The sequence below is a fragment of the Bolinopsis microptera genome, chromosome 8 (assembly GCF_026151205.1).
Source record: "Bolinopsis microptera isolate Bmic1 chromosome 8, MBARI_Bmic_1.0, whole genome shotgun sequence".
NCBI classification, from domain to species: domain Eukaryota; kingdom Metazoa; phylum Ctenophora; class Tentaculata; order Lobata; family Bolinopsidae; genus Bolinopsis; species Bolinopsis microptera.
In genome coordinates, this window is record NC_087079.1 from 5,971,523 (window position 1) to 5,994,624 (window position 23,102).

The 23,102-nt window shown below is 41.1% G+C and overlaps 3 protein-coding genes across 4 annotated transcripts; all 3 read right to left on the reverse strand.

Annotated features, from left to right (window-relative positions):
* Positions 1-646: 646 nt before the first annotated feature.
* On the reverse strand, positions 647-11,894 carry LOC134820270 (general transcription factor IIH subunit 3-like). 2 transcript variants are annotated; one of them, XM_063830507.1, is made up of 5 exons: positions 11,646-11,894; positions 11,145-11,331; positions 10,800-10,907; positions 2,131-2,378; positions 647-852 (listed from the first exon to the last, which is right to left on the reverse strand). In XM_063830507.1, exons 1-5 carry the CDS (start codon positions 11,784-11,786, stop codon positions 658-660), a joined length of 879 nt encoding a protein of 292 aa, XP_063686577.1. In that variant the 5' UTR covers positions 11,787-11,894; the 3' UTR covers positions 647-657. The 2 variants fall into 2 exon arrangements, with proteins under 2 accessions (XP_063686577.1, XP_063686578.1); XM_063830508.1 differs by lacking the exon at positions 10,800-10,907 and having other exon boundaries at positions 11,646-11,888.
* Positions 11,895-12,079: 185 nt separating this feature from the next.
* On the reverse strand, positions 12,080-14,268 carry LOC134819095 (pumilio homolog 3-like). The gene has a single exon (XM_063828861.1). It carries the CDS (start codon positions 14,095-14,097, stop codon positions 12,268-12,270), a length of 1,830 nt encoding a protein of 609 aa, XP_063684931.1. The 5' UTR covers positions 14,098-14,268; the 3' UTR covers positions 12,080-12,267.
* A 7-nt stretch (positions 14,269-14,275) lies between these two features.
* On the reverse strand, positions 14,276-16,522 carry LOC134819094 (ATP-binding cassette sub-family B member 10, mitochondrial-like). Its single transcript, XM_063828859.1, has one exon. It carries the CDS (start codon positions 16,520-16,522, stop codon positions 14,639-14,641), a length of 1,884 nt encoding a protein of 627 aa, XP_063684929.1. The 3' UTR covers positions 14,276-14,638.
* Between the last annotated feature and the right edge of the window lie 6,580 nt (positions 16,523-23,102).

Genomic DNA, 23,102 nt, shown 5'->3' on the forward strand with positions numbered 1-23,102 from the left:
TTTTTAAAACATCTATTATAAAAGTTGAAGGAAACATGACGTATAGATTAGTTCCACTGCTCTAGAAATAAAGCGCCCATGTATGCAATCTCTTTTCAGCCAAAACATCCATTTCATCTTATCCTTTCAAACACAAAACACCCCTTAGGAGTAAGACAAATTTCAAAAACTTTCACTACTCAAATTTTCAGAAAGAAAATTCCGAGCCAATATTTCTGACGTACAAAACAGCAATCAATGAACCCATTTCTAACAATACCATATTTAAAGGTACTTTAAATAATAACATTACCAAATATGGTAATGTCCTCATGACTTTACCAAATATGGTAATGTCCTCATGACTTTACCAAATATGGTAATGTCCTCATGACTTTACCAAATATGGTAATGTCCTCATGACTTTACCAAACATGGTAATGTCCTCATGACTTTACCAAATATGGTAATGTCCTCATGACTTTACCAAATATGGTAATGTCCTCATGACTTTACCAAATATGGTAATGTCCTCATGACTTTACCAAATATGGTAATGTCCTCATGACTTTACCAAATATGGTAATGTCCTAATGACTATACCAAATATGGTAATGTCCTCACGACTTTACCAAATATGGTAATGTCCTCATGACTTTACCAAATATGGTAATGTCCTCATGACTTCCCGTTCTCAAGTTTCCTTTTACCAGTAACTTTCTTCCCCTTCAACAGAGCAGTAGGTAGTTTAAAGTGAGCATTACAAGTCATGCACATGGGTCTGAAGTTACAGTAAACAGACATGCAGACTGAACAGACGTAGCCCACATCGGTCATCTTGCTGTGACACTGACACGCTGCCCTGAAGTCAACCTGAAAACAGTGGTCAAGTGTTAAACATTAAGCAGTGGTCACGTGTTAAACAGTGGTCACGTGTTAAAGAGTGGTCACGTGTTAAACAGTGGTCACGTGTTAAAACAGTGGTCACGTGTTAAAACAGTGGTCACGTGTTAAACAGTGGTCACGTGTTAAACAGTGGTCACGTGTTAAAACAGTGGTCACGTGTTAAAACAGTGGTCACGTGTTAAGCAGTGGTCACGTGTTAAACCAGTGGTCACGTGTTAAAGAGTGGTCACGTGTTAAACAGTGGTCACGTGTTAAACAGTGGTCACGTGTTAAAGAGTGGTCACGTGTTAAACAGTGGTCACGTGTTAAAACAGTGGTCACGTGTTAAGCAGTGGTCACGTGTTAAAACAGTGGTCACGTGTTAAAACAGTGGTCACGTGTTAAACAATGGTCACGTGTTAAACAGTGGTCACGTGTCAAAACAGTGGTCACGTGTTAAACAGTGGTCACGTGTTAAGCAGTGGTCACGTGTTAAACAGTGGTCACGTGTTAAACAGTGGTCATGTGTTAAACAGTGGTCACGTGTTAAACCAGTGGTCACGTGTTAAACAGTGGTCACGTGGTAAACAGTGGTCATGTGTTAAACAGTGGTCACGTGTTAAACAGTGGTCACGTGTTAAACCAGTGGTCACGTGTTAAACAGTGGTCACGTGTTAAACAGTGGTCACGTGTTAAACAGTGGTCACGTGTTAAACAGTGGTCACGTGTTAAGCAGTGGTCACGTGTTAAAACAGTGGTCACGTGTTAAACAGTGGTCACGTGTCAAAACAGTGGTCACGTGTTAAACAGTGGTCACGTGTTAAACAGTGGTCACGTGTTAAGCAGTGGTCACGTGTTAGAACAGTGGTCACGTGTTAGAACAGTGGTCACGTGTTAGAACAGTGGTCACGTGTTAAACAGTGGTCACGTGTTAAACAGTGGTCACGTGTTAAACAGTGGTCACGTGTTAAACAGTGGTCACGTGTTAAAACAGTGGTCACGTGTTAAAACAGTGGTCACGTGTTAAAACAGTGGTCTCGTGTTAAACAGTGGTCACGTGTTAAACGTTAAAAAGCATTTCAAGTGAAATTTGAATGTTCTACTAATTATAATAAAACTGTTACGAAGTTCCCCGAATAAATTAATAATGATAAAATAGTGTTTTTGAGCAGGAATTGAGGAATTTGTCGTTTTATAACAGTATTTACATTCCTCATTCCATAACAGAGCACATTCCACCGAATTGACGAAAGCAAAAGCACCCACCTTAGCAGCTGGAGGGGTATGAAAACTCTTCCTAAACTCCACCCCCATCAGGAACACTCCCAACAGATACTGAGTAAGTTTACTGTGCTCCCCCACCCTCACGTACGTTCCTCCTGTTATCTCGCTAGCTTGCTGTAGGAACGTGGAGTCTTCACCCAACACGCACGAGTCTATAGAGACTTTATTCTTCTGGGCGGCGAAGATGGAGTTCATGATGGCCATGTACTGGGATCGGCTATCAGGGGAACCTGGTGTTGGTAGGTAGGGTTAATTATTGAAACATGTACTGGGACCGGCTATCAGGGGAACCTGGTGTTGGTAGGTAGGGTTAGTTATTGAAACATGTACTGGGACCGGCTATCAGGGGAACCTGGTGTTGGTAGGTAGGGTTAGTTATTGAAACATGTACTGGGACCGGCTATCAGGGGAACCTGGTGTTGGTAGGTAGGGTTAATTATTGAAACATGTACTGGGACCGGCTATCAGGGGAACCTGGTATTGGTAGATAGGGTTAGTTATTGAAACATGTACTGAGACCGGCTATCAGGGGAACCTGGTGTTGGTAGATAGGGTTAGTTATTGAAACATGTACTGGGACCGGCTATCAGGGGAACCTGGTGTTGGTAGATAGGGTTAGTTATTGAAACATGTACTGAGACCGGCTATCAGGGGAACCTGGTGTTGGTAGATAGGGTTAGTTATTGAAACATGTACTGGGACCGGCTATCAGGGGAACCTGGTGTTGGTAGATAGGGTTAGTTATTGAAACATGTACTGGGACCGGCTATCAGGGGAACCTGGTGTTGGTAGATAGGGTTAGTTATTGAAACATGTACTGAGACCGGCTATCAGGGGAACCTGGTGTTGGTAGATAGGGTTAGTTATTGAAACATGTACTGAGACCGGCTATCAGGGGAACCTGGTGTTGGTAGATAGGGTTAGTTATTGAAACATGTACTGGGACCGGCTATCAGGGGAACCTGGTGTTGGTAGATAGGGTTAATTATTGAAACATGTACTGAGACCGGCTATCAGGGGAACCTGGTGTTGGTAGATAGGGTTAGTTATTGAAACATGTACTGAGACCGGCTATCAGGGGAACCTGGTGTTGGTAGATAGGGTTAGTTATTGAAACATGTACTGGGACCGGCTATCAGGGGAACCTGGTGTTGGTAGGTAGGGTTAGTTATTGAAACATGTACTGGGACCGGCTATCAGGGGAACCTGGTGTTGGTAGATAGGGTTAGTTATTGAAACATGTACTGGGACCGGCTATCAGGGGAACCTGGTGTTGGTAGGTAGGGTTAGTTATTGAAACATGTACTGGGACCGGCTATCAGGGGAACCTGGTGTTGGTAGGTAGGGTTAGTTATTGAAACATGTACTGAGACCGGCTATCAGGGGAACCTGGTGTTGGTAGGTAGGGTTAGTTATTGAAACATGTACTGGGACCGGCTATCAGGGGAACCTGGTGTTGGTAGATAGGGTTAGTTATTGAAACATGTACTGGGACCGGCTATCAGGGGAACCTGGTATTGGTAGATAGGGTTAGTTATTGAAACATGTACTGAGACCGGCTATCAGGGGAACCTGGTGTTGGTAGGTAGGGTTAGTTATTGAAACATGTACTGGGACCGGCTATCAGGGGAACCTGGTGTTGGTAGATAGGGTTAGTTATTGAAACATGTACTGGGACCGGCTATCAGGGGAACCTGGTGTTGGTAGGTAGGGTTAGTTATTGAAACATGTACTGGGACCGGCTATCAGGGGAACCTGGTGTTGGTAGATAGGGTTAGTTATTGAAACATGTACTGGGACCGGCTATCAGGGGAACCTGGTGTTGGTAGGTAGGGTTAGTTATTGAAACATGTACTGGGACCGGCTATCAGGGGAACCTGGTGTTGGTAGGTAGGGTTAGTTATTGAAACATGTACTGGGACCGGCTATCAGGGGAACCTGGTGTTGGTAGATAGGGTTAGTTATTGAAACATGTACTGAGACCGGCTATCAGGGGAACCTGGTGTTGGTAGATAGGGTTAATTATTGAAACATGTACTGGGACCGGCTATCAGGGGAACCTGGTGTTGGTAGATAGGGTTAGTTATTGAAACATGTACTGGGACCGGCTATCAGGGGAACCTGGTATTGGTAGATAGGGTTAGTTATTGAAACATGTACTGGGACCGGCTATCAGGGGAACCTGGTGTTGGTAGGTAGGGTTAATTATTGAAACATGTACTGGGACCGGCTATCAGGGGAACCTGGTGTTGGTAGATAGGGTTAGTTATTGAAACATGTACTGGGACCGGCTATCAGGGGAACCTGGTGTTGGTAGGTAGGGTTAGTTATTGAAACATGTACTGGGACCGGCTATCAGGGGAACCTGGTGTTGGTAGGTAGGGTTAGTTATTGAAACATGTACTGGGACCGGCTATCAGGGGAACCTGGTGTTGGTAGATAGGGTTAGTTATTGAAACATGTACTGGGACCGGCTATCAGGGGAACCTGGTGTTGGTAGATAGGGTTAATTATTGAAACATGTACTGGGACCGGCTATCAGGGGAACCTGGTGTTGGTAGGTAGGGTTAGTTATTGAAACATGTACTGGGACCGGCTATCAGGGGAACCTGGTGTTGGTAGGTAGGTTAATTATTGAAACATGTACTGGGACCGGCTATCAGGGGAACCTGGTATTGGTAGATAGGGTTAATTATTGAAACATGTACTGGGACCGGCTATCAGGGGAACCTGGTGTTGGTAGGTAGGGTTAATTATTGAAACATGTACTGGGACCGGCTATCAGGGGAACCTGGTGTTGGTAGGTAGGGTTAGTTATTGAAACATGTACTGGGACCGGCTATCAGGGGAACCTGGTGTTGGTAGATAGGGTTAGTTATTGAAACATGTACTGGGACCGGCTATCAGGGGAACCTGGTATTGGTAGATAGGGTTAGTTATTGAAACATGTACTGGGACCGGCTATCAGGGGAACCTGGTGTTGGTAGATAGGGTTAGTTATTGAAACATGTACTGGGACCGGCTATCAGGGGAACCTGGTGTTGGTAGGTAGGGTTAATTATTGAAACATGTACTGGGACCGGCTATCAGGGGAACCTGGTGTTGGTAGATAGGGTTAGTTATTGAAACATGTACTGGGACCGGCTATCAGGGGAACCTGGTGTTGGTAGATAGGGTTAATTATTGAAACATGTACTGGGACCGGCTATCAGGGGAACCTGGTGTTGGTAGATAGGGTTAGTTATTGAAACATGTACTGGGACCGGCTATCAGGGGAACCTGGTGTTGGTAGATAGGGTTAGTTATTGAAACATGTACTGGGACCGGCTATCAGGGGAACCTGGTGTTGGTAGATAGGGTTAGTTATTGAAACATGTACTGGGACCGGCTATCAGGGGAACCTGGTGTTGGTAGGTAGGGTTAGTTATTGAAACATGTACTGGGACCGGCTATCAGGGGAACCTGGTGTTGGTAGATAGGGTTAGTTATTGAAACATGTACTGGGACCGGCTATCAGGGGAACCTGGTGTTGGTAGATAGGGTTAGTTATTGAAACATGTACTGGGACCGGCTATCAGGGGAACCTGGTGTTGGTAGATAGGGTTAGTTATTGAAACATGTACTGGGACCGGCTATCAGGGGAACCTGGTGTTGGTAGGTAGGGTTAGTTATTGAAACATGTACTGAGACCGGCTATCAGGGGAACCTGGTGTTGGTAGGTAGGGTTAATTATTGAAACATGTACTGGGACCGGCTATCAGGGGAACCTGGTGTTGGTAGGTAGGGTTAGTTATTGAAACATGTACTGGGACCGGCTATCAGGGGAACCTGGTGTTGGTAGAAGGGTTAGTTATTGAAACATGTACTGGGACCGGCTATCAGGGGAACCTGGTGTTGGTAGATAGGGTTAGTTATTGAAACATGTACTGGGACCGGCTATCAGGGGAACCTGGTGTTGGTAGATAGGGTTAGTTATTGAAACATGTACTGGGACCGGCTATCAGGGGAACCTGGTGTTGGTAGGTAGGGTTAGTTATTGAAACATGTACTGGGACCGGCTATCAGGGGAACCTGGTGTTGGTAGATAGGGTTAGTTATTGAAACATGTACTGGGACCGGCTATCAGGGGAACCTGGTGTTGGTAGGTAGGGTTAGTTATTGAAACATGTACTGGGACCGGCTATCAGGGGAACCTGGTGTTGGTAGGTAGGGTTAGTTATTGAAACATGTACTGGGACCGGCTATCAGGGGAACCTGGTGTTGGTAGGTAGGGTTAGTTATTGAAACATGTACTGGGACCGGCTATCAGGGGAACCTGGTGTTGGTAGGAAGGGTTAGTTATTGAAACATGTACTGGGACCGGCTATCAGGGGAACCTGGTGTTGGTAGGAAGGGTTAGTTATTGAAACATGTACTGGGACCGGCTATCAGGGGAACCTGGTGTTGGTAGATAGGGTTAGTTATTGAAACATGTACTGGGACCGGCTATCAGGGGAACCTGGTGTTGGTAGGAAGGGTTAGTTATTGAAACATGTACTGGGACCGGCTATCAGGGGAACCTGGTGTTGGTAGATAGGGTTAGTTATTGAAACATGTACTGGGACCGGCTATCAGGGGAACCTGGTGTTGGTAGGAAGGGTTAGTTATTGAAACATGTACTGGGACCGGCTATCAGGGGAACCTGGTGTTGGTAGGAAGGGTTAGTTATTGAAACATGTACTGGGACCGGCTATCAGGGGAACCTGGTGTTGGTAGATAGGGTTAATTATTGAAACATGTACTGAGACCGGCTATCAGGGGAACCTGGTATTGGTAGATAGGGTTAGTTATTGAAACATGTACTGGGACCGGCTATCAGGGGAACCTGGTGTTGGTAGATAGGGTTAGTTATTGAAACATGTACTGGGACCGGCTATCAGGGGAACCTGGTGTTGGTAGATAGGGTTAGTTATTGAAACATGTACTGGGACCGGCTATCAGGGGAACCTGGTGTTGGTAGATAGGGTTAGTTATTGAAACATGTACTGGGACCGGCTATCAGGGGAACCTGGTGTTGGTAGATAGGGTTAGTTATTGAAACATGTACTGGGACCGGCTATCAGGGGAACCTGGTGTTGGTAGATAGGGTTAGTTATTGAAACATGTACTGGGACCGGCTATCAGGGGAACCTGGTGTTGGTAGGTAGGGTTAGTTATTGAAACATGTACTGGGACCGGCTATCAGGGGAACCTGGTGTTGGTAGATAGGGTTAGTTATTGAAACATGTACTGGGACCGGCTATCAGGGGAACCTGGTGTTGGTAGATAGGGTTAGTTATTGAAACATGTACTGGGACCGGCTATCAGGGGAACCTGGTGTTGGTAGGTAGGGTTAGTTATTGAAACATGTACTGAGACCGGCTATCAGGGGAACCTGGTGTTGGTAGGTAGGGTTAATTATTGAAACATGTACTGGGACCGGCTATCAGGGGAACCTGGTGTTGGTAGATAGGGTTAGTTATTGAAACATGTACTGGGACCGGCTATCAGGGGAACCTGGTGTTGGTAGATAGGGTTAATTATTGAAACATGTACTGGGACCGGCTATCAGGGGAACCTGGTGTTGGTAGATAGGGTTAATTATTGAAACATGTACTGGGATCGGCTATCAGGGGAACCTGGTGTTGGTAGATAGGGTTAGTTATTGAAACATGTACTGGGACCGGCTATCAGGGGAACCTGGTGTTGGTAGGTAGGGTTAATTATTGAAACATGTACTGGGACCGGCTATCAGGGGAACCTGGTGTTGGTAGGTAGGGTTAGTTATTGAAACATGTACTGGGACCGGCTATCAGGGGAACCTGGTGTTGGTAGATAGGTTAATTATTGAAACATGTACTGGGACCGGCTATCAGGGGAACCTGGTGTTGGTAGATAGGGTTAGTTATTGAAACATGTACTGAGACCGGCTATCAGGGGAACCTGGTGTTGGTAGATAGGGTTAGTTATTGAAACATGTACTGGGACCGGCTATCAGGGGAACCTGGTGTTGGTAGGTAGGGTTAATTATTGAAACATGTACTGGGACCGGCTATCAGGGGAACCTGGTGTTGGTAGATAGGGTTAGTTATTGAAACATGTACTGGGACCGGCTATCAGGGGAACCTGGTATTGGTAGATAGGGTTAATTATTGAAACATGTACTGGGACCGGCTATCAGGGGAACCTGGTGTTGGTAGATAGGGTTAGTTATTGAAACATGTACTGGGACCGGCTATCAGGGGAACCTGGTGTTGGTAGGTAGGGTTAGTTATTGAAACATGTACTGAGACCGGCTATCAGGGGAACCTGGTGTTGGTAGATAGGGTTAGTTATTGAAACATGTACTGGGACCGGCTATCAGGGGAACCTGGTGTTGGTAGGTAGGTTAATTATTGAAAATTGCTAAATGCTAATTGACTTAAAGGACCAGTTAACTGAAAAATTTGTAGTCTCCAATTTGGCTAAGATTTAAATCAGCTGTGACAAACTGGTAAAGAGTCGTATCGCCGAAAGAACCAACTCTCTAGCGTACGTGTAACGCGTGTTATTGCAATAATAAGCTGTGGCCTCGTGACGTCATAAAGTCCCTCAGTGCGCGCTTGCATAGCGTAATTTACATTACAAATGTTTATCATCGTCAATAAAACACGTGTAACTCACTCAAATTTTAGAATTATGACTATTACCCTAGTTCTCCAAAATCCTTATAGTTTTGGCTATCATCCTAACTAAAGGAATAGCTGATTGGATGTACAGTGCTCACGTCATGATTTTAAACAGTGATATAGGTTCTTGAACAGTGGCGGGTGAATGTAAGGTTAGAAAGTTTCTGCTATTACAACTTATGTCATGTGTGATAATTTTGGATTGTTTTCATTGCTTAATTACACAAACAGGGAGACTGTACCGATTATTTTTCCCCAGTCCATGAAACTCTAACGAATTTAGAAAGGATCTAGATAAGTAGGAGTTTGTTCAATTCCGATCGAGCAATTATATTTATAGCATAGCGAAATTTCTAAGTTTAATCCGCATGTGTCAGCCAGTACAGGAGACAAGAAGTCTGGCTACTTTACGGCCGTTCCTCTGGGACCATTAGTAGAAGTAGCTTCTATCAGAACAGTGCCGTGGGAACAGAATTCCCGCCAAAATACCCGGTCTCGGGTCTACCAAATAGTAATGTACTGATTGGAGTGTACGGTGTGCGGTGTGTTTTGAATTAGACTTACGGCTTACCTAGTTGTTATCCTAATTGCATTATCATCGGTACATAACATAAATAAACTACTGGTAAGTTTAAATACCAAGTGCAAACGTGTTCAGTCAATCGACCCACTGAACAACTATAGAATTTCCAAGACCCTATTATTCTCTGGCCATATATTACGGCACGATCGATTGTTAGATGGCTAAACGACCAACGTTAATCTATTCAATTCTAAAACTATGAGCTAGCACTTTAATCTAAAAATACACTTTATATAACTCCTGATTTTTACATTTCACGTAAAACATTGTCGCCACAGGTTGATCATGGACACTAACAGCTTAATTTGAGATAAATGACTTATGAGTTTCTCTAAAGTTAACTCTAAAGTTGTGTAGTCCAGTCATTTATGGACATTTATGGAAATGAACCTGCAAATGTTCAAATACTCACGAAACTTTGCACAGACCTTCCCGAAGGTATGAATAAACGATTTTCGTTTGGAGACATTTTTTTGACCATGGAGAAAACCCAGGAGGGCCACGCCCATATTGACCCAATAACGTAACCGACCCCTTGCTTCTGAAGGTCGTAGAGACTTCAAAATAGGCTTAAACGAAGCCGCATATGCATGTTTATATAGAAGTTATTGAGCAACACATGGCGTAAAATCCTTACTTTTCGAGAAATTCGCCAAAAACCATTTTGGGCGTGGTGCTGAGCCCATTTTCGATAGGATCGTGATAGAGTCTTTAGACAGGGTGCAAAAGAACCGCAATTAGCATATTAATATATGACTTACGAACAAACATATGCCTTAAAGTGCTTACTTTTTCAATTATTGGCGAAAAACTGATTTTCGGTTCCAGAAATCATGCAAAACTATGGGTATCTGGTAAATTGGGCTATGAAGGCCCTAAAGGTTCTTGAATGTGTGCAAATTGTGCAGAATGGCCATGTTTATATACAACTTATGAAGCAACATGTACCCTAAATTACTTACTTTTCGAGTTATTCGGGGAAAAACATTGTATTATGCCCATTTTCTACCTGTAAAATACAGTCTCACGAGCTCTTCTGCGCGCAAGGGACTTTATGACGTCATCGCCAAAATAATACAAACGCTATTTACACGCGTTAGAGAGCAGTTAGAGATTTAGGAATTTCGACTCGTTGCTTAGTTTGCTATTTGTCACAATCTGTCAAAATACGAGGATAACTTTTTTTTCAGTTAACTGGTCCTTTAAGTGATTGGTTACTGTTATTATAAGAGATGAGGTGGCGTCCAGAAGTGCAGTTGGTATATTTATATGATACTAAAGTTTTGGAGAATGATGATTGGTCAAGTACGGATATGATTTGTGTCAAACAGTAAAATAGTAGTAAAATAGTAAACAAATCCTTCATTGATTTTTAAACAGACCTTTCATGACCAGTATTCTGGATTGAAGTATACTTCCAAGAGAAAGATTCTTTGACATAACGTTACAGTGACATAGAGCTTTGATCAGTGCGCCACTCAACAGTGAACCTGCAGATTTGACAAATCTGAGCAACATTTCGATAGGTCTACAATTAAAGATATAGGAAAACTCTCTTATTTAAAGGAATATGAAAAATCGCTCGTTTAAAATTTGCTCTAATCTTTAGTTAATTGATTTCATAAGATAAAATTAAAATGAAGCTCAGTTTAGAGCCTTGAATAAAGATCTAGTCTGTACGAGCACACCACACAGACAGTACAATCAAGATAACAAGACACACAAACCATCAAGTTGTCTGTGCTCCTCAGGGTTATCACACTCCAACATCACATCCTTTATCTTCATCAGTATCGTGGTGTTCACCACATCAAACCCCTCGAACTTGCCCGCAGTGCTCTCTCCAACCACTAGGTTCTCTTCGTCTGGGTACAGCTTGTAAACTCCCGTGTTCATGTAACCGTATACACTCAACTGTGGAGGAAGTGTCAGCTTTATTCTACCTTTATTTTGATTATAAATATTGAATAAAGGTAGATTAAATCATATGTCCAGAATAGAGTCTAGCAACCATTGTGATTATTTTATAGATTTGCATAAATTTGTAAACAAAATCATATTGAACTTAAATTTTTAAGAAACTATATTTAATCCTATATTACTACAGATTCTATGGAGCTATGGAAGCTTCTAGTAATATCCACCATGTAACTACAGTGCAGAAGCAGGTAATAGTACACAAACACAACAGGTAATAGTACACAAACACCAGTATATTAACAACGAACCTTATTAAGTGGGCTCTGGAGAAGATGCGCGTTAGCGAGGATTAGAGAGCTCTGGATGACCTCAGTCAAAGAGTGGTTAGCCCACCAGACAGGGTGGAGATCCACTACAATAACAAGGAGATTACCCACCCTGTCTCCCATGGTGTGGGAGTGGCGAGGGAGTGGAGGGGTTAGTTCAGGAGATGAGCTTGGGAGAGGAGGTGGGGGATAGCAGTGCAGATAATGTCATGTTGGTGTCAAAGTTGGGCTAGAGAGGGATTTTAGTGTTAAATTTTTAAGTATTGTCTAACATCTTATTTTGTATAAATATAATTGTTAATTTTTTAATTATTGGTGACTACTGAAAACCTATCTGGCAATTTCGATATTTTGTTTATTTTATTTTAAATCAACAACGGGAGCAAATTTTTTCTGAGCAGTAAAACTAAAACCGATTTTGAAGATGTCAAAGTTTTGCTTAAAAAGGGTAAAACTGGTAAGTTAGAATGGACGGACAATTGTAAATAAAATTTGGAACTTTAAACCTACAGCAATAAATTACTGATAGTAATAAATTAAGAAAGATCCCCAAAAAACCGCAGATAAAATGTGTTTAAAAACCATCACGTTACACTCTTTCACCTCAACAAGTGTTTAAAAATTCCAGCAACTTATCTCTACCAGCACACTGCTCGAAACTAGTAACATCACTCTGCTTCAAACTACTGACCAGTTCATCGTGTTTGTCCGTAGTTTTCTGCTCGATCAATCTGAGGACAGAGAAAGCACCTCGATTTGTCTTGGCCCAATTAGTGATGTCATCCAGGGGGATCTTGCTGGTAACTATGTCATTGAACTGCTTCTGATGGTCTTTGTTCTGCTGGACACTTCTCATGAGGATGTGCATGGTTGTTGTGTCAACAAGTGATAGATCACTGGCTAACAGATCAACAATTGCTGTTAAAAGGTCGGTTATGTCACAATTGGCATGAGTAACTGCAGATGTAAGGAGTAAGGTCCTTGTGTTTTCCATCAACATACTCTCAACATTATCTTTGAAGTTGTCTATGATTCCGGGGGAAGCATAGGTTAAAAGCTCTTTTCTTCTCGCTTCGGGGTCTTTCTTGGACACACTGTTTGTATCTCCAATCTTCAGAAAGTCAATTATACTGGGAGGGAAAAGTTTAGTTGATCTTGGTGCCAGGATATAGTTTAGCAATAATCTTCCACAATGTGACATGGTGATGGTGTCAATGCTTTCCATAATCTCTGATAAGATTGCTTTTTTGAGTAAAACTGTATCATCAACACAATCAAATAAGGCACACAAAACAAGATAACCGTTTTCGTTCATGCACATGTCCTTGACATGACCCTTGAAGGTTCTGATGATCAGTTTTCTTTCCTTAGCTTTGCTGTACCACAAACACCTCATTGCTATCTTGGAGCCTTCTTTAGTGTGAACAAACTTAACAATCTGTTCAATAAGCTTTTCGGACACTAACTCTTGAATGGTTTCTTCGGTGCCATGAAGGAAATACTGTAACATGAGATGCTGTACAATTATGTGACCTGTGAGTCCCTTTTCTATGAACACCTGGGTGTGGTTTAAAAGTTCTTCTAAAACCTTTTCTTTCTTATCAGGATACAGTTCTATAACCTTGGTAAAGTGCTCTGACAAAAGATCTCTGTAAAGATATAGCTCTTTTCCGTAGAATTCTGTGATCATTTCTGTTCTTTCTTTGCTGGTAGCATAGTCGTTGTACATGGTATCAATTACAGTTACAGCCTCTGCGTGAAGTGTAAGTTTCTTGAATTGTCCTTTCAATGCCTTGAAGATTAGTTTTCTTTGTTTAGGAGAAGTGTTTTTCAGCATGCAGTTTACAGTAAATTTACCATATTTTGCTTTAGATAGCTCACACACATGGGGAAGTAGCTCTTGGACGATGAAATTATTGTCTTCGGATTTTCCAAGTCTTAAGAGAAGTTGGACTACTCGCGCAAGATCATGCTTGAACATGAGGGACTCTACTTTTCCTTCCATTAACTCCTTAAGCTCTGCAACAATCTCTGCTCGTTTGGAATCAGCAATGTCATTTACTCTGCCTTTTTCCCACAGTGCTTTTATCTTGGTAAGGTTTTCATATTCATTGTCTTCACAAGCTTTTCTAACCTTTTTCAGAGCTTTCTTCTTCAGAGGTTCTTTTGGCTCTTTGGGTTCGGATGATTTCCTCTTCTTCGGGTTCTTCTTTTTCTCTTCAAGCGCCTCTTTTCGTTTATCTTGCTTTTCTTTTCTATTTTCTTTTAGTGCTTCCAAAACTTCTTTAGGAACAAGTGCCTTCTTACCACTTTGTGGAATAGTCTGTTTGCTGGACTTTCTTGTTTTCCCTGCTGCTTTCTTCTTCACAGGGTCTTTCTTCAAGTCAGTCCTGCCATATTTACCAGATTTTCCGGCTAAAGCTCTCTTGACCATCCCTGAAAATTATAGGATCAGCATGATCATTTAAATATTGTACTAGAATAGAGGCAGCAAAAAATCATAGATAAGATTGCATGCTCCTAATGGAAAATTTGGTAAATGATTTTCATGAAGAATGTTATAGTAGTTTTCAGGTAGTTATAAACAGAGACCAGAATGAAGCAATTTAAAATTCGCATATAAAGGACAAAAATATGATTTTATAAACAGTAGCTAGAAGTATTTATATATAAACGCTTGCAGCTTCTAAAAACTGTATAAAGTTGTGTCAATGGAAAATTAAATGTGTATTATCACATGATGTATTGTTTAAACACTCAAGAATTTTCTAACACATTTGGTTATTATGCTTCTCACAGACAAGAAATGGGGAAATTACAACAATATGCAACACAGTCTTTTCCAAATACTAACTCATTTGTTTTATCCGAGACTTAATCAGATACAAACGTTTTAACAATTATTCAATTCTTGTAACTAATTTTCGAATTCACAGGCAGGTCTACTAAGGGTCACAAATATTTTAATTGGAATGTTAGGAGTCAAGACTTTTTTCTTGAAGCTTGACTAATTCACTAAACATTCCTCCAGCATTAACAAGAGAATTATAGTTGCCAACTTCTTTAACAACCCCCTTGTCCATAACAATAATCTTGTCTGCTTTAATGATGGTGGACAATCTGTGGGCGATGACAATTGTGGTACAATCGATGTTATCTTCTATGTTCTTTAAGACCTTTCCTTCAGTTGCAGAATCAAGTGCACTGGTAGCTTCATCTAAAATAAGAATGTCTGGGTTTCTAACAATAGCTCTTGCAATAGCAATTCTCTGCTTCTGACCTCCAGATAAGGAAGACCCTTTATTTCCAACCTCTGAGTGGATCCCATGTTCAAACTCAGCAACAAAAGGAAGGACCTCAGCAATCTCAGCTGCTTTTATTACTTGATCCTCAGTCAGATCATCCTGGCAGCCATATGCAATGTTGTAATGAATAGAAGCTGTAAACAAAGGTGGTTCCTGAGATACAATCGATACATGGTTAGCCAGTTGTTTACTGGGAATGTCCCTGATATTAAAACCTCCGATAGTGATGGCTCCATTTTCACAGTGATACAAACCAGCTAATAGCCATGTCACAGTGGACTTTCCACAACCACTTGAACCAACAAGGGCTGTTACTTGGCCCTTTTGAAAAACCTCAGAAAAATCATTCAAAATAACCTCATCAGGACGAGAAGGGTATCTGAACTTTACATTCGAAAGCTGTATGTCCTTTGCAAAGCATTCATGTGGTATTGGTTGGCGCAAATCTTGTGGTGGTGCAGTGTCTATAATCTCAAATAATCGCTGTCCTGCACCTGCTCCAGCCATCAGTGCACCATATGCCTTGCCCAATCCTGCCACTCCAATACCACTGTACACTGTATAAAGAAGAAATCCTGTTAATGTTCCTGGTGATATAGATCCTGATAAACTCAATTGATATCCACTGTAAAGAACAACAAGTAGAGCAAAGTTACCGGAACCACCAAGAAATGACCAGTATAAAGAGTTCACAGCAGCACTCTTGTAGCCAAGAGAAAGAATTTTATTAAGGTGATTACCATATAGACCAATTTCTTTTTCTTCAGCACCAAATGCTTTAACAACTTTTATTCCAGAAAAACCTTCTTCTGCTCTAGCTGTTGACAGAGCCAAATTATCCTGAAGTTCCTTTGAAATACGGCGCACAATTTTACCAGCAAAATAGGCAACAATCATAATTGATGGTACAATCAAAGAAGCTCTTAAGGCAAGATCAGGAGCAACATATACCATGAGGCCAATGGAAACAATAGATTGTCCAAAGGATCTCAAAATATCACTCACATTCTGAGTCAAAACATCCCCTACCAACTGACAATCTGCTGATAAACGATTCACCAACTCTCCTGATGTGGTGTTGTCAAAATATGGCATATCATTCCTCATTAGTGAAGATAACACATTGAGACGCAAATCTCGAACAACTCTACAACTTGCAGACTGGATAAACCATATTCTACCAGTGTTTGCTAAAGCACCAATAGCAAATAAGCCAGCAAATCCAAGGCACACTTGTTCAAAATCGAGATTTTGAAGTAAACTGGAACTTTCAGTTGTACTGGTCTTGAATATAGCATCAACTGTATGCTGAACACACAATGGCACTGATAAAGTCACAGCAGTACTCACACCCAACAGACTTACAGCAGCCAGACAACTGAATTTTTCTGGTGCAAGCAAAGATAAAAGCCTTTTCAAAGATCTGTTCTTTGGTTTTGGTTTCAGCGACATCTTGTCAGTATCACTATTCATGGCAATTAAAGTACGTGGGATCCAGATGCGCTTCTTGGTGATGTGATTGATGCTTGAGATGACTTTCAGTCTATTCAGCATTTACCTAAATCATACATATTCCTGAAACATATAAAGTAATTAATAATTATGGGTTAAGTCGATTGCGGGGTTAAAACAACCATGGTATTCAAATGTGTGACAATTTTACAAGCTCTCATCAGCACAGTGTCTTCAACAGTCAGTTAATATCACAGTTTAGATGCAACTTTTCACCATGGTATTGAACAGTAGATCAGAGTAGCAGAGCTAGAGGTGGTTCCTGGACTTACTGTACTAGAAGATGGAAGGAAAAGATTATGCACACTTTGATGCAAAATTGACAGAGAATGATGGAAGAGCCAATTAGCCAGTATTGTGCTTCTATTACATCTTATACTCAGCTTCATATACATAGATTGTAATCTAATTCTTACCTATTCCTGATAATGTACCCAATGTAGGAGCTGAGCAACTTTAATACCATCGAGTATGTATAGGCCTTAAACCAGCCAGAAACAGAGGCTCATTGTCACTACTATTATTAATGAATTCATTCAAACAAAATACGCAAATAAATTCAGCACATGGTAATTGTCTAACTATAACATAAAGTTTATATATGAGGTTAAACACCTAGAAGTAAGATTCCGTCAACAAATTGAAAATTAATCAATGGAACGAGGAATTTTCAGTGAAACAAGAAATATAATTTCCGTCGCATTTTACAGTATAAAAATATGTAACTGCTAATTTGGTTTTGAAAGGACAGATAACTATCAAGGCAAGGAATGTGGAAAGCTTTTTCACACACCGAAACGTTAATTCAGATGAATTTTAAAAGACAAGGCTAATATTAGGACCCGAGAACAATTGTTAAAAGATATTATAGCGGTTCAGTTTATAGTTCAAAATCTTTAAGGCGCAATCTAACTTGAAAGCACATTCGATTTGATACGTATGAAATATGTCTATAACATGATTGATTCTACACTAAGTTGAATAATAGGTTCAATAGGTAGGTAGGTTCAATAGGTAGGTAGGATCCAATCAAACAGGATGTGGCCATGTTGATGATTTAACATTGCACGTGTAAGCTTTCCCCGCAAACAAAATAGTTTAATTTTTTACCAAATATACACAATAAGGTTTGGTACTTTATCCGTACCTCCCCTTTCATAGAAATAATAGCAAAAATATACACCTATCTTTAAGAGATCAACATCTGATATAAAACATTCGATCAACCAAAATTAAAACAATTTTCCTGTTAATAATTTAACGGCACTCATAAGAGGTCATACTAGGTATAAGTCCAAATGCTGTGTCAGCAACCGTTTTTGTTACTTTCTTTTCTTCTTGACTCCTCACTCCATGAACTGATACCACTATGCTTTTAAGCATAGCAAAGCATATCTTGGTCCTGATGTAGTTGATAACATCTGTGTAGCTCTCCTTTCTCTTCTTTGATATCAATCTAGCAAGACGTTTGTGAAATCTGTCACATTCTGGTGCTGTAGTCCCTGCTGTAGAAAACACTAGAGGAATGAAAGACGCTCTTTCAGTGTTGATGACTCGTGAGTTATACTTAGTTTTTTTTTCTTCTTCATTTCTCTTGTACAACTTGTCCAGGGGAACATTAAGGTTTGATGGTGCATTTGGGTGTGTTATTCTTACATCCATGAAAGTCCTAGCATTCCTGCCATATAATCCAGTTGCAACAATATCTAGCCTTGCTCCGCTGTCAGTAGTAGTTCCTTTGGGATGAAGTTCTGGAGACGTTGGTAAGAGAGCTGGCTCAGTATAAACGTTTCTACATTTAGCCTCACGTAGTAGATCTGCTTCGGTTTCTACAAGCACTGTATGTCTAAAGGAAACATACCCTCCTTTTTTACAAGAAAGGGCATGATCGACGGAGTTTCTTTCTCCACACGCACAGTGTTTAGCAATATCTTGTATAGGCCAGCCATATCGCAAACATATACCATCTCTAAAGTCCTTCTTGTTCAAGCAGTAACCATAAGACTGCATTGGGAGGGCTGACAGCCAGGATGAACTGCCTTTTTGTGTAGCCAGTGAAAACGATCTTTTCTTTGCTGGAGAACTTATTGCGTTTTCTATTCTGAGTCTCTCTGCTGCAAAATCTTTTTCTTTTTCAGCTTTCAGTGCTGCTTTGGTGTTTGCAATAGCTGTGAGGTCAAGTTTGCCTAGATCATGATCTTGGTTATAGATAAGATTAGCCAGAGGTTTTGTGATTTTCTGTGACGCCTCATATTCTCTGTCTGCTGTATGAACAGGATTTTGAATTCCTAAGCCACCGTGTCTAAGAGGTAGTGCGACCATGTCTCTCTCTAGGTCTGTTACTGGGCGATTGAATATAGAGGGAAGAAGTATTGTTCTAATTGCTTCTTCAAGGGGTCTAAACAGCTCTGATATCCCTCCAATTGTTCTTTGAACAAAAGACCATCTATGACTCAACCCTTTAGTGTAAGCAGAATATGCTATTTGAGGTTCTTCTTTGGCAATCTCAGCCAGTTGTTTAACATCTTCAATCCAGGATGAAACTTTATTTTTCACATAAAGGTCTCTGTAGCTTTCTGATCCAATTACAGCCCCAAGGTGTCTGTCTCCGTCCCTCTTTATGTGAACCCCTGAGTCTTTGAAGATAGCATTAGCTGCAGGAAGATTTACTAGGTCCTTGACTATTAACACAGTCTTTGTAGCATTTGGGAAATAACCATACTTTGGTCCTAACTGTTGTAAGGTGTCCCAGAGCTTCTTAAGCTGAAGAAGTTTTCCCCCTGCTGTTCCATCATCTGCAAACCAGGCTTGTTTTGCTAAGGGTAACACATGGTCTTGGTTTCTAGTGATGTCATCCATTAATGGTCTTATTGATATTGCATATTTAGCCATGGCTGCTGGGTCGCCTTGGGTTGAACCATCTTCTCCCTTGATGATTTCAAGCTGTCCCTTTTCATCCACTATGTATAGATCTGTTGAATCTTGATAACAGTTTTGGAGGAAGCAATGAAGAGATGGACACAGTTCTCTTATGTTGTTTAGTGCTACCTTTCTATTGAGGGAGTTAAAAGCATTCTTGGCATCGATCAACAACACTGCTTCGCAGTCTTCGTCCTCAAAAACTGCTTTCATTCCGTGAATAGCAGCTTCTATGCCCGACTCTGTCCCTGAACATGTTTGAAGACTCCCAGCAGCCATTTGGATGTCCAACTTGAGTATTCTTGTGACTGCTTTGGCAACGATTCTTCGAAGGACTTCTCCAATTCCTATAGGTCTTATGGCAGGAACTATAGAGCCAGGCTCTTTGTCAAGGGGTATAAGTCTTCCTGCAACAAACTCTTTTAGGTAGCTAGATGGAGTTTGTTCTGTGCAGAGCTTTTTAGTCAGATCAGCTACTGTCTGGGCAAGCTTATCTGATTCAGTGCTGTGGAATCTTGAGCATATCATATGCTTGAAGATATGGGCACTTATCTTTGTTGGACCTCCTGCCCCATCTAGATCTTTTGCCACTTTCTGAATCAGGTCAGCATCAATACTTTCATAAATTACTTGATCAGGAAGCTCTGATTTGACCTCTAGCATGACCTCCGGATGTTCAGGGCTAGCTTCTGGGTGCTTTTTCTTAAGCTCATCAATGACTGCTTGTGTAAGATTATGTACACCACTGCTAAGTTTTTCTTCATCATTGATGTACTTAAGGGCTTTCTGGACTCGCCCTTGTAGCATCAATCTGCAGAAAGCTTTCTTATGATTCATTACCCTGTCTTTTTGCTTTTTGTCCAGATGAGCCTGAATTTGACGGCATTGTTTCATAATTGCATCAATTTCACCGTCTGCCCACAACTTAAGCCTTTCCTTTAGATATTTGGTGTTCTGCTTGGGTTTCGATTTTGGTGTTGGGCGCTGGAGCATCAAAGGCATGAACACATGGACGAGCTTTAAGGAAAAGGGTTTCCATTTTGTGTTATACGTAAACTCACTGAGAATCCTAGACACCTCCTCAATGTAGTCTTTCCCGGCTCTGCCCCTTGGAACTTCAAATAAATTGCTGCGCCAAGTTATCATCTCAGTATAGACTTCATCTAGTTTTGCTCCTATCTCCTCTTCCCCTATCATCTTGCCCCATCTTATAGATTCTTGAAGTCTGTGTACACATTCTTTGCAATGCCATGGTTCTGTTGACTGGTCCTCAAAAAACTTAAGTTGTTCCTCTTCACTTAGCACACATCGATCATGGAACCATCTGGAACACATACCTTCACAACCAATAGCCTTATCCTTCTCCTTAAGGACTTTTGTACACTTCCCACATAACCATTTGCCTTCAGCATTTTCTGATACTGCATCTTGACCATTACGGATGTCATTCAAGGTCTGAGAGAGGGTGGGGATAACAACTGTTCTCTCAAGTTCATCTTCAGCTGGTACTGCTATGTCTAGCTTGATATCCCTCAACAAGAGGTCGTTGTTGCATTCTGATGACATCAAAGAGAGAAGGATACACAACAAGAGTATAAACAAAAGAAGTTTCACCGTCTGCCCACAACTTAAGCCTTTCCTTTAGATATTTGGTGTTCTGCTTGGGTTTCGATTTTGGTGTTGGGCGCTGGAGCATCAAAGGCATGAACACATGGACGAGCTTTAAGGAAAAGGGTTTAATTTAAAACGGAGTAAACATCTGAATAAAAATTAAAGTAAAAACCTTTGAAAATTCATTAACCTTTAAAAATCTGAGTAATGTTCATAAAGCTCTTCATTACAGTAAAAGTAGCCAAATGACGATTCAGTGTACTGACTCTAAATTTATATTTAAATTTACTGTTTTGACCGCAATACCACTTTTCAACCCTGGCCTCTTTTTTCCTAAAAACAATGATTGTCGTTCGATCATATGTTGACGGATGTTACTCGTCTAAATTTCTTCGAAGTAGCGCGCGCCGCTTTCTTCTCGAAATGATGGCCCGATGGCACGAGCTACGAAGTAACGCGCGCCGGGCCAAATCATTAACAATGGTCAATATCATATGTCAAATCTTACTTTTTTTCAAATAAATGTCATTGCCTCATTTATTTAACTATATTTTCATTCTTTGATCTAATTTTCTAAACAGCTTATCAGCTAGCTTTTAAAATCATTTTTTCAATTTTCTTTGCACTCCTCATTGCTCATGTTGTTGATACGACTATTGAATGTTTTAGGAGAGCATACACGTTTTAAAAAACACAGATTTATTGATTGACCATTTCATTAATTGACGATGTCAATTCTTCGCAGCTCGGTGAGGCCAAGTAGCGCAAATTTCGTTGCGAGAAGGATAATTGAGTGCGCGGCCCAATAATTTATACGAGTAACATCCGTCAATAAAATTTTGAAGATCATGTTTACTAATTTTGTACTTGTAGCGTGATGCATTACTTTGTAGGTTTACAACCTACCAGGACGCGCGCCGAGTTGGACTCGTCGACGGTTCCAATATATGGAACAAATATTTTACGAGTATCACCCGTTAATGCGTTACTGGGCCACGCCGTGCCGTGCACACTGCACTCATTTATGCTTCTCGCAAGGCCTCGCCGAGCTGCGATGAATTGACATCATCAATCAAGTTTACTTCTTAATGCACAGCTATGATGTACAGAGTTGACATGTGAATTCTACCCTGTATCTAGCCCATTTCTAGGTCAGTTAAATTCTACTGATATGATTAGGTAGTGCGCCATCGACAGTGAGCCGCGCGTGCCGACTGTAGGATGGTTTTTTAGCGCTAATTTCGGCCGGCACAATTTTCTTCAAACAAATAGATATTAAGTATCTTTCCCGACCTCCGATTAATTGGTAGGCTTACTCATAGACTTACAAGGAAGGTGTCCGAAAAGTTTAAAGCATATCCGACCATCAGACATTATGTTACAGCTAAAAGCAGCGTATTTTGCCCCATTTTGATCACTATATCAACTCCGATATCCACCAAATTTTTCGGACAGTTGTGAAAGCCCTATTGGAAGGTCGTCGCCAATTTTCAGAATGATCTCATTTAAGGAACTGAAGATATATCCAAATAATACGACAAAAATCAACGAATTTGGTCAAATTACGCGACTTTTACAGCTAATTTTGCTCCAAAAGCCGCGCACCATCAAATATGGCACCTAGGCGAAACTCACTGATCTTTCCAAAAAGGTATGACAAATTTGGTATTGTGAAAATTCTCACAGTCTCTAGAAAACAATGGTACACAAATTTTAAAAATCCAAGCAAGTTTATTTTTATGGTGCACGTGCACCATAAAAATAAACTTGCTTGGATACCCCCTAATATGATGGATCACATCACTAATTATACGTCACTAATTGTTGTCATACGTTGTATGACCCGCCGCGCACGAAGTATCTCCCTGTATCGTCAGACGATAAAGTCTAGTGAAACGACCGTGGGTGTGATATAAACTAATTGGTGACATGTAATCTGATCTCTGTTGGACCTCTAATAATGAGGGGGCCTGGCCGTCGGCCTCCCCGTTACTGGGCCTCGCCGAGCTGCGAAGAATTGACATCGTCAATTAACGAATCAAGTAATTAATCATCATCCACACTCGACTAGACTGTCATGTTACTTTTTAAA